The sequence below is a fragment of the Nelusetta ayraudi genome, unplaced genomic scaffold, assembly GCF_046127955.1.
Source record: "Nelusetta ayraudi isolate G7.1 ecotype Tasmania unplaced genomic scaffold, CSIRO-AGI_Nayr_v1 ptg000005l, whole genome shotgun sequence".
Classification (NCBI taxonomy): domain Eukaryota; kingdom Metazoa; phylum Chordata; class Actinopteri; order Tetraodontiformes; family Monacanthidae; genus Nelusetta; species Nelusetta ayraudi.
In genome coordinates this window covers 7,861,376-7,873,388 of record NW_027466055.1, presented here as the reverse complement: position 1 = coordinate 7,873,388, position 12,013 = coordinate 7,861,376, and the positions used below count along the sequence as shown (strand labels likewise).

Here is a 12,013-nt window from a genome sequence, read left to right as displayed (position 1 = left end):
CTGTCTAAATAAGAAATTATACATTTTGTGTACTTTGGTCTGGTTTGCATCCGTAATTTGTACTCATGTCTGTCTCATTTTATGAACCACTGCTTATCGTGGGCCTGTACTTCCAAATTCTAATTAACCCGGGTTTGACCTTTTCTGCCTGAAACACAAGAGTCAGGAACAAAGTGTGCACTGATGCTTTCGAACATTAAGTTTCTTTTTCTTTTTCCTTTTTTTCTTTAAGCCTGCTGATTAAAGCAGCTGCGCAATTATTGATCTGGTTTATCACTTAAATGAACTGCTTGTTGTTTCTGGTGCCTTTTTTTCCCTTTGTTATAAATACATGGGATGTGGCTAATAGCCTGATGAGAATACATCAGCTGCTTGGGATGCTTCTCTATCAATTGCTAAGTCATATCAGTCAAACACCTTGTTTGTGCATCTGCTAGGGGAACTCAGAAGTTGACAGGCCGCTACCTTTTTTTAGGAAGTGCGGAACACAGACCTCTCGTCCTGTGCCTGAACGCATGGCGTTGTTCCTCTCCGGCGCTCAGGCTATGAATAGAGTAATATCTCATTTAACTATGCTGACTGGTCGGTGATGAAACAGTTTTAGCGTGACCTAATGGAGGTCCTGTGACTTTGTTTCATTAGGAACCTTCCAGCTGACGAGAGTCTAATTTGGGATCTTGTTTGAAGAGCTGCCAGCTGCCGCCTGAGCTTATAGCCATTCACCGTCTCTCCACTGTGGCCTTTGGCCGGCTGACTATGCCGTCATCGCAGTACGTCGTGGTTTTGAATCTTATCGTAATGGGAAGCGGTGACTTGGATTTCTAATTAAGCCGTATCACAAGACGGAGAGCGCTGTTGATGACATGTTGATCCTATCGCAGGCGTCACACTGTGATGGTTTTGAGTAAAACATCACAAGCTCATTGCTTTTATCCAGCACTCGTACAAGCCCCACTTTGGCCTGGTTGTCAGTAACAAGTCAGTAAGTGTCCCTTCCATTCTCTCGCCGATCAGGCATTAATGTGAACTTGGCAAACTACGAATATCGCACACGGCGATCGGAATCCGGAAAGTGCAAACTACAGCAAGTTACACAACAAAATGTTACGCAATAGGTTCTGCTGTATTCATTTCGTGAGGCTTGCCTTTTTTTTCTGCACAACCCTGCCAGGTTTCGACACTGCCAGTGGGATTTGGTGTGAACAAGTTATTAAAACATCTGTGAGGCAGAGTGACCGACATTCAGTTTGTAAAATGAAAATAGATTAAGTAAACCAGCTGTTGATACATGGCTACAACTGATGTATTTTCAGATTTCGTACTTCATTGTGTATCGCATAGATACTGATACCATAAAAAAAACAAACAGATTGCAATGAAAAAGAAAAAGAAAAATCCTCCAGTGTTTCCATTGCTTCACACTGTCTTCATTGATCCAGTTGTTATTAATTTTTCTAGCATCTATTCAAACAAAGACTTGGAGGTCTCTGAAACTTCTGGGAACTTGCTGCATGCGCACTGACAGCTGGCAGTAGGCCAAGTGCACACAGCCTAAATCTTTTTGAGAGAGGCTGAGGAGGCTCTGCTGCCATCAGCCAAAGCTCATTGTCTGCATCTCAGAGATTTTCTGTCTGAGCCACTTGGTGCTGTTTCCTCCCAATTGGAAGGTTGGAGAGAAATGTGCTGCACTTTTGGCACGAGACCCAGCAGTGAGCCACTATCTGGCCTGTCCTTGGATTTAGAAACTGCTTTATGCTGTTCAGGTTTAGATCCATCTGCTCTCTGTGACATTAAGCTTGTTTACATGACCTCAATAATCTGATAACTCGGAGTAATTAGGTGACGGTAACGATCTGATTTGAAATGTTTACATGCACTTCAGTGATGCAGTGATTTCATTATCCTTATTTGTATCGTGATCAGCTGGATTACTTTTCCAATTTCATGACGTCAATGATGAGACTTTGTTTCCTTCAAGACATCCTAAAATCGAGGCATCGGAACCAGTTCAAGTCGTTCCAGCGGGTGCCGTCATGTTTGGAAAACATGCTTAAAAAAGTGGTCGTGTTGTTTTGCGTGTTTGTTTTTTATTTTGATGACATGCTTTTGTGCAAAATAATACATATATATATATATATATATATATATATATATATATATATATATATATAATTAAATAACGAATAAGGAGTTATTTTTAAGATTAGCCAATTAGACAACATTAGCTAATCTTGACCCTCTTTGGAAAAAGAAAAAACCCTCAGCATCCCTGTGTTTGCTAACGTCTCGATCAGAAGATGAAGGGAGTTGAGCTCTTTCATTCCTGAAAACATGAAGATGCTTCGTCACCTCTCTAAAAATGAGCTCTGCATGTTTCATGTCTCTCGTGTTTGCTGTCACTGACTGCTGTGCATCTGCTCATGCTGTGACGACATCAGGTGACACATGCAGACTTGTCAGAGACCAAAAAGAGACCACATTAACCATGTCGTGCAGGCGTCCAACAAAACAGACTATTTGGGTAAATGATGGTTGCATTTGTTGGATTTTGAAGTATTCATCCGTTATCTGAAATGGGATAATGCATAATGATGTGAAAATGGCCACATGAATGATCTGGTTTCTGCATAAATCTTGTAATGATGATTTTATTTATTAGTGTGTGTCTTAATGTGCTCACTGATGACTTTTTCGTTCCTCCCATTCATGTCTTTAAAATTTAAAATGTGCTCAGTGTCGCACAAAGCAACCAAAATGATGAAACATATCAAGTCACTGTAGTATTATTTCATACTTTGACTGGGGTGCACAGACTCTCTCTTTGCCCAGTTAGAGTGAATGAATGTGCAGAAGCCAACATGGACTGAGGGCTTGCGCTGATTTATAATTCACTCCTTAGACTCAGCTGCAGTGGTTCACTGAATAACCACTGCTTATGTTTTGCATTATTTATGCCCTAATGTGTGATTGGTTGGGTGAAGCACTTAAGGAGCATGATATGTTTCGGAATTAGAGCAGGGCAGCACTGCAAACTTTTGATCTGGATTCGAAGAAGCAGGTTTGATGCCAACAATTTCCACGCTACCTTTAAAATTACAGATTTGTGTTCACTTCTAGTACCGCACTAAAAGTCGTCGTCTGTTTTGCGTTTTGCGCATCTGGCTGAGGCTCATTGTTTTTGTTTGGCTTGTTGTTTTTGACTGCGATAACTTGTTAGTCTCCAGTTTTTGATAAGATGTGTACAGAGTCTTCTCTGGTGAGAAAAATCAATTGCAGCCAATGCTTTTGGAAGGTTGGACAGTCCTAAAGGAATTAGGATCTTCCTTTGCCCACAGCGCTCTGCCAATATACCAGTCGGTTCCAGATCTTTGGTGGTAAAATTGTCAGTTAATGACCCTCTAAATTTGATTGCATATTCTAATGGTCCATTCTTTTCCTGGCTCCATGTTCAGTTAATGGGACATTTCTTTAATGCATCCTTGATGTGAGATCGGGTCACTTCCATTTGCGACATTTCTTTCCTTCCCGAGGCGCCCGAACGTTCACTTTCCCTCCTGATTCAGCTTTTTCATTTCCCCCCATTACTGCGCTGGCTTTTCTGACCAAAGCCTCCACCTGTCTCCACCAGGCTCATGGTATTTATTGTTCTTCCTCCCCTGGGGACGGATACTCCCGGACATTTCTCCTCCCTCTGGCCAGCTGTTGAAACTTAAGCAGGCCATCCATCAGCACACAGACAAACAAGTTGCACAGCAGACAGGGCCAATGACCCAGCAAAGCCATTGTTAATTTGCTGGTCAATGTGCCCATACTTTTTTAACACTTACACACACACACACACACACACACACACACACACACACACACACACACACACACACACACACACACACACACACACACACACACAGCATACTGCTGCACTTTGTCCAAACTGGACAATCCCTTTTTTTTGGGATCTACGTATGATGTGTCATTGAGCCAAAAATTCAACTTTTATTGGATTCAAACTGGGTAATTGGTTCCAAACCTTCAACACAAAGAAATAAACATCTGGTCTGATGGAATAGCAACGCCCAGCCAAGAGCTGTTTCATCCGCTGAGCCTGAACCTACATCTTTGCCTGACTTTGACCCCATTGCTTTGCGCTGTTGTAATGCTGTCACTCCCGACCAGATGTAGCATCATGATTCACATTAAACGTACTGGAAACGAGTCTCTTGGTGTGGCTCCACGAATCCCTGACCTGGGCACGCACTGTATCTGGCCTCTGGAAACTGTTGTCTGCTGCGCCTTTCAAGTTTATGCCCCATTTAGAGTTCCTTTCCTGTCCTGGTGTTATTAAGGCCCGACAGTTTTGATAAATATTTGTGCCAATGGGCCCTGATGAGCAAAATGTCTGGCTTTGTTCTGGGCCTGGAAGTGGTCATTTCCCTGTGCTTTTGTCTTGGCCCCTCTCCAGCGACGCTGCGTGCCATCGACCGCTGTCTGACTGTGAACTGTTGCCGTTTAGCGGCGACGGAGTTGATATTGGAAGAGCGATTACTGCTGTAGAATTGACAGGCACCTTTAAAAGAAATCGTGACAAATATCGAGTTGCTGTGGACTCGAGGGAAGTGTCTCTCCGTCAGCTGCTCTGTTTGTAAGCAATGACAACGAGGCCCTTAACGAGGCAAAGCTCCAACACTGGGGTCTTGTGGCTTTCAGCGTTTCCGTTTTCCTGTTACAATATGAATAAGCACAGTTTTTTGACTGCTGTTGTCAAACAGCCTCCACTTTAATAAGCTTTTTCACCCATCAGCTTCTTGTCCATCCAAATATAGGGGACTGAAAGACAATAATACCAGTGTGTAAATTTTTTATATTGAACTTAATCTTTAATCCAGTCATATCTTATTTTCGTGTAAGGCTCTTACGACACAAATCATTTGCATAAACCTCTTGCTTTTTAACATGCCGGAGTCCCCATTCTGCCAAGTAGAGTTAAAAAAACTAAATAAACCCGGCAAACAGGTGAAGCTCTTTATTAAACTTGACTGAGGTGGAGGCCTGCTGAGTGGGCGTCCTGTGGAAATGTGGCGGAGCCATGGGTAGATTGTTGATTTGCAGCGTGATGGAGACTTAAAAAAAACAAATCCGTTGAGAAAGAGGCGTCATGAATGTTTCATGACTGTATACTGTAGAGTCTCCGCAGGACGCCTGCCCACTTCTAAACAAATGCATGCGATTAAGGGGAGGAGAATAGCTGATATGTTAAGCAGGGGAAGTGCAGGTTAAGTTGTTTATCTTTTACTGGGACTCTGGAGAAATCTCAAAACCTTTTTCTTGGGGTGGGGGGACTGTTGTTTTGTGTATTTCCTGTGGGTCCATTGTCTGGTATTTATGATATGACTGTTTTATCTGTTATTGTAAGATAACAGTGAGCAAAGTAGATATGGTAATGAGCTTTGCTCCTCTGAGCTGCCCGTTAAGTTGCCATGTAATTCAGTGTTTGTGAGCTTGATTTATTTTTTATTTTTTATTTTTGTATTTTTCTCTTTCCTCGTGTTGAAGAAACGCCGTTGCCACATTTGCAGTCACGTTAGGTTGAGCAGGGTCGTAACATTTTTCAGTCAGATCTTTCCGCAGATTCTCGGAAGCACTTGGTGGCAGATTTTATTTTATATCAACATATTCTCTCTGTCGCCGTGTGCCCTTGTTGGAGTCGACCTTGATGGAAAGTGAAGGAAATGAGAATGAGGAAAAGGCTGTGTTCATGTGTGTGTGTTCACAAAATATTGATTCAGACATGGTCCCACTATTGTGTCATCCCTCTGTCTGGGAACACAACATAAAGAATTCTGGTAAAATAACCTGCATATTTTGCCGACTTAGGACTGAACTTTTGTGATTAGATTTATTGTTTTTTGTTTTTTGTCACAACAGCAGCCTGACCTACAATTGTTGTGTGTGTGTGTGTGTGTGTGTGTGTGTGTGTGTGTGTGTGTGTGTGTCTGTGTGTGTGTGTTTGTGTGTGTGTGTGCCATAACTGTATAAATTATACCACAAATATTTATGTCCTCTCCTGAGTAATCTCATGTTCTCATTCTTCCTTTTTTCATTTGAAACAAAAAAAGGTAAAATCATGTATGGAGTCTCTCGTTGCGCACGCTTTAATGTTCCTACCCAAGATTTGAATATAAAAATCGCAGGAATGCCGCTTAAGTGCCTCCCGTTTCATAATTCATGCTGCTCCGGCACTTCCTCGACTATAATGAGGCTCTATGGGTTTGTGTCTTCCAGGACTCAACGCTCTGTCCTTCGATCCGGCCACCAACAACGACCCCCTCCAGTTTAACGGCTCCAGCGGGCCACTGGGGCCAGAGTGTCCCCCTCTGGAAAACGCCTCAGAGAACAGCAAGAAGAGGAAAAGGGCCAGTCTGCCTCCAGGTACTGACAGCAAGCTCCTTTACAGGAAGTGAACTCTGCAATATGGTTTTGCCTCAAATCTTCTTCTTCTTCAACATAAATTGAAGAAGCTTGTGCAGAAATTGTGTAATACAGTTATATGTGCCAGTACGTCAGGGGAAAATACTTGTTTTTTTGGGGCCAGTGTGTATTTGCTGATTAGCCTGCCATGCCCTGAGGCTGTGGTTGTCTGGCCTGTCGGGAGGTCAGGCAGCTGCAGCAGGAAACCCTGCGCCCAACTGTCTCTTACCATGCTAACAACACCTGCTAATCAAAACTACTGACCTGCTGTCCAAACAGGGACACGCCACCGCGGGACGGTCTGTTTACACATGTGTTTTCCGTCACGGAGCGCCGTGATTAAACTCTAATTGGAATTAGTGCCGTTTTTCTTCCTGGTAATGTGTCAAATTAAAGAAGTGTTTCTAATTAAACCCCGACTAATGAATTGCCTTGTGAGGAATAGTGAGAATGGAGCTCTTAAGATGGAGAGGTGGCTCCATGTTTCTCAGATTCGTGGGTGATGCTAATGGGGCGGGATTAATACCGCACATTAACGACTCTAATCAGCGATCCATCTCTTCGTCACGTCGACACGTGAATGGGTTCACATCTCCATAAAGTTTAATTCCATTTTAATTCACTGACCATGTCGGACTTTAATTGGACCGTTGATGATTGTCTGACAACAACTAAAAATGCTGAATTGGTTTTGGATGTTGTTTGCAGTTGTTTCAGTCTTCCCCGCTTGTTTTGATTCATTAAACATTAACGCTGCTCAATTAAAACTGGCAGGTTGTTCTGAAGATTTAGGGAGGGAAAAAGCCCAAATTGGTGTCACATTTGAAGTGAACATATCATGTAAGCCTCCATCATAAACACATCAAAAGAGAGAAGAGTTGCAGTATGCTTTGATTTTCTTTTTTATTTCCATCACAGAGGTGCTTAGCAGTCGGGTAGGCCCAGGAAGAATACTGACTCCCAACCACGGATAACTTTTTATTAACTCGTTAAGAGCGTTTCGATCGGTTGCTCTTCGTCACGTCGAACAGCTCTGTATACCACCAGACACCCTATAGAGACTCATCGTGCAGGGAGCCATCAGGTAGATTGACAGGTTAAAATACAGACATATTAATTACCGTCAGCATGTGGTAAACGATATCGCATTTCTAAAAGGGAATGTTTACACGTCAGCAGTACCAATGACATTTCATACGATTAAATAAATAAGAGCTCGAATTAGGGGAAGAATGGACAATTTAATTTTTTTTTTTTCATCTTTTTTTCATGGCCAGTGTTCTTTGTTGTTGGGCACTTTTGACTGTAGAATCGTTCCGCGAGTAGCTGCGGAACAATGGTGTCGTTCACGCCAGACTTGAAGCGGGGTGCATTTCGGCGTCTGGTCTATTTTCTTTCTAATGCGCGAGCCGCGAGCGAAAAAGCCAGAGGACAATGAACGTTTTTTGAGCACTGATAGAACGTAATCAAACACCTTTCCATCAGTGCGTGATCTACGCCGCGACTGGCGCGATATTATGACTTAGCGCACGCAACGCTCAACGTCATCCCGTGTGACAGAAAGAAAATGTGATGTTGTCACATGACTGATGTTGTTGATGTGGTCAATTTCATCAAAACAAGACCCCTGAAAGCGCGGCTATTCTCTGCACTTTGTGAGGAGATGGGAGCACAACATAAAGCTGTGTTGGGAAGGTGGGGGGGGGAAATGTTCTTCCTCCAAGGTGGGGCGTGACAGAGAAAGTTTGAGAACCACTGGGTTATTGGGACAACCACAGGGGTTTCTGTCTCGGACAACACAAAGATAAATGGAGTATCAGCGTGTGGCCGGTACAGATGAATATTCTGAGTCTGGCAAGAGGTGAAGTCAAATTTACATCCAGCCAGAGTCCAAAGAACAGAAACAAAACCAGACGGCAAAAACCTTCCGTGTAGCTTTTCAGCCGTAGCCCTTGTTAAAAGTTCAGCGCTTCCTGTTTATTGTCGGTGGGCTGAGAGCACAACCAGAGAGTCTTTGTCAGGAGCATTTTTCCCCTCCTCCGACAGTGCAAATGTGTCTGAATTTTACAGATGGTTAAATGTCCAGTGGAGTAAAACCAATTTGTTTGAAGTTCTAGAGGCGACGGTGTGTTAGGTTCAGTGTGAGTAATGCGTGATGGTCTCCCCTTTCATCCGGCCGCTCTGCTGTCACAGCAGTGCTTCCCGGTCCGCACTCTTTGTCATGCACAGCCACACAGGTAAGGAAAGCCCGATTGATAACCTGGTTCCAATTCTAAAAACAGGCAGTGTTGTTGCTCTGTAGAGACAATCTCACCAAAGAAATCTCTTTAGCTTAAACATGGCATGAGTACATAGAACTTGTTTACATGTCGGCGTGATCACTTGTGGGCTCGAATTAAACGCTTACGAATACGTAGGTAATCTTCGCTCCTTTCGCGCTCTTGTTCTCCAACCCTCTGATGAAGCTCCGAGTCTTGACTCCCAGAAGATTTTTTTTTTTTTTTTTTTGCATTGAATTGAATGATACAGCATGCATGTGCAAGCTTTCTTGGCTGCAGATACTCGGCACAGCTGCATTTCATTCCGATAATTGATGAAGGATTTAAGGCAGCAGCGAAGGAGACGGGCGGCTGTTTGATGTGGCCCTTGAGGAGTGCCGAGTCCTTACAGACTTAATGCCACCCCGCTGGTAGCATTATTTGCTAATGATCACTGAGCCGCCATGCCAACGCCCAACTGCAGAGAAGATACATGCATTATCAAGAGTCCCCAGCACGTATAAGGATTTAAAGAAATGTTTGAAGTTTCTTTGAGATTCCGTTTGCGAAAAACACAAAAGACAAACTGTTAATGTGAGTCCATTCTGTTCGCACAGAGAGCTTCAGAAAACTGACGTTCATTAAAATTCATGCCAACCTACAAGAGAATTTATAGTTTGTTTATGTTCCGTTTATCGAGTCGTAGTTCTGAGCCTTGTAAAATTGAGGCGGTGCGCTGCTGCATAGTTCAAAGTCTCCAGTATCCAGTTGTTTTCCCACTAAAGTTAGATGCTGCGCTCAGCCTGGACCTTTAACATCTTGTTTTATTTGAATGTGTACGTGTGCTTTTTCGTTATCCCTGTGTTTGTTTTTTAAACAGTCCATAGTAACAATAAGAGCCCTGGAGCAGCTGACTACCTTCCAATTGGACTTTTTATCAGTTTGAGGCTGCAGCCAGTGGGGGTCATTTTCTCCCCTGAATTCCTGTTGCGTTTTAATCTTAAATTGATGAAATAAACATGATTTGCGATGCTGGCCGTTTTTCGTGAACCAGGGTAACCCCTTCTTGCAATAAGTGTAATCTGAAGTTAAAAGGCAACTGCATCTGAGCTTCATTTTGTCTGGTTGATGCTAGCGTCATGCTGATGAGAATCTAAACTTTTGGTGCAGAATTTGCATCTTTAATGCAACATATGGATGCAACAAACATTTTTTTCAACAGACTTATCACGACATTTAATGTTACTTGATAAGATGATCTTTACCTATTTTGCCTTAAATTTGTAAACAGTGTTTTGGTGCTTGCTTTTGAACGTTTGTTTTCTGCCGTTAGGTTTATTTTTGCATTTTTCTGCCAGTGGTAGAATGCAGAAAACCTGCTTGTGCCTCCTATTGGTCTGAATTTTAGATCTTATATGGATGGACAATATGGATTTTCTTTTAAAAAAAAACAAAAAAAACTCCAAATGAATAATTTGATTTTCTTTTTTTTTTTTTTCTTCTTATTTTTTTTTTTAGAGCTAGTAGATGTGAAACACACAGAAATTTGTTCTTTCTCTTAGCAAATTTAATTTTGATTATTGGGGCAAAAAGGAGCCTTTGATTGGTCCTGATATCTATGATGATGCAGTCTTCATTAAGTTTGCACAATGTTGTTCTTACAAATAAAGAACTCCCTAGTATTTTTAAGACTGCCGTAGCTGAGTTTGAATGACATAGGTGCCCTTGAAGAAGAAGCTGCCCTTGGTTGTAAACTATGGCCAGCACTCAAGAGATTTGCATGGATTGCTGCTATAGCAACAGTTCCGAGCAGGACGGCATTGTGAGAAAAACATAAAAAGTCCACTGAAGGCCTTCCTCCCTGAACAATTTTTTTTTGTTTGCTTTCCCGCGACTGGCTTTGTCGAACTAGAGTTGGATAGCAGCTGGCTATGGAGCGGTGGTTAAACTCATGTGAGGACAAATTTTCTTCCTTCTTGAGAGTGATGGTTCCGTTTCTGTTTTAGCTTCCATTCAAAAGTCGAAAAGTTTTCAACTGGAGGCTATGTCAGGTGGACCTGTTAGATCAATCGGTATAGAGTGAGTGTGTATGGAATACCGCTTATGCTTTTCCATGAGTTTATTTTTATCCCCACAAAATACTGCACAAAGTCTGTCAGCCAAAAAGAAGGTTCCCTCGTCAATTGCGTCTCTTGTGCTTTGACCTTTTGTGTGAACTTGGTGTTGAATAAAAGGTGTCGATTCTTCAAGGAAAAGGTCAGTGTCATTGAGTTGGGGAAGAGACCGATACGTGTTGTGAAGGAAGGAAGCCAGAGTGTCTCCCGAACAGCTGGAACGCAGACATGATGCACAGCTGCAAATATTTATTTGGACCCGCATTACTGCATTCCAGCTTTGGTTGTGGCGTTATTTATGTTGTTGTGCATTCACACAGCAGCCTGTGGCTTTGCGAGCCCCATTTGAATCCTCATTTCGTCAGCAGTTCCAACTCAGACTGACTTTGGCATTCCATTAAGACACAAGCAGAGCAGTATCATTCACACATCAGCAATGAAAGCAAACCTCAAACCCAGGAATTTGTCTCAATGAGATGAAGGGCAAGAAAAGTATCTAGCTCTCATGTGAATTAAAATTACTAGAGGGAAAAATGCTCACGAAAGAGAGGCCCTTTAGATGACTGAATATTTGCAGGAAAAGACCGTTACGGCAGCAGTGGCTATGTGATCTGTGTTATTTTTCTTCATTGGGTCTCTTCCGGAATGAAACACCGTCAGCCTGCCTTCCAATTTCTGACGCCTAAAACGCTGAATTTATGTGGAAACAAGACGACCGCCCTCCAAGCGCAGAAAAGGCGGAACCGACATGGCTAATGGCAGCGGCCGGGATTCTGAGTCAGTAGAATCTTTGCTCTCAGAGTCACAGTTACCTTGCGAGCCTTGTTTGAATTGTTGTGACAGGGTTATGGTGACTTGTCAACTTGTATCTTGTAATGGGATACACAACTAGGAGGGGGGGGGGTGACACGGTGGCGCAGTGGTTAGCGCTGCTGCCTCACAGCAAGAAGGTCGTGGGTTCGATTCCGGGGCCCGGGCCTGGGACCTTTCTGTGTGGAGTTTGCATGTTCTCCCTGTGTCTGTGTGGGTTCTCTCCGGGTTCTCCGGCTTCCTCCCACACTCCAAAAACATGCATGTGAGGTCAATTGAATATTCTAAATTGTCCGTAGGTGTGCTTGTGAGTGTGAATGTGGCCCTGCGATGAACTGGCCACTTGTCCAGGGTGTCCCCTGC

At 43.0% G+C, this 12,013-nt stretch overlaps 1 protein-coding gene across 5 annotated transcripts in view; it reads left to right on the top strand.

Moving 5' to 3' along the window:
* Positions 1–12,013, top strand: part of enox2 (ecto-NOX disulfide-thiol exchanger 2) — a 126,243-nt gene that overhangs the window by 47,178 nt on the left and 67,052 nt on the right. For 4 of the 5 annotated variants that reach the window (XM_076011898.1, XM_076011927.1, XM_076011891.1 and 1 more), the window contains one exon: positions 6,283–6,429. The exons of the other annotated variant lie outside the window; for it this stretch is intronic. In XM_076011898.1, the coding sequence (XP_075868013.1) occupies positions 6,283–6,429 (147 nt within the window). The remainder of the gene's footprint in view (positions 1–6,282; positions 6,430–12,013) is intronic. 5 annotated transcript variants of the gene reach the window in all.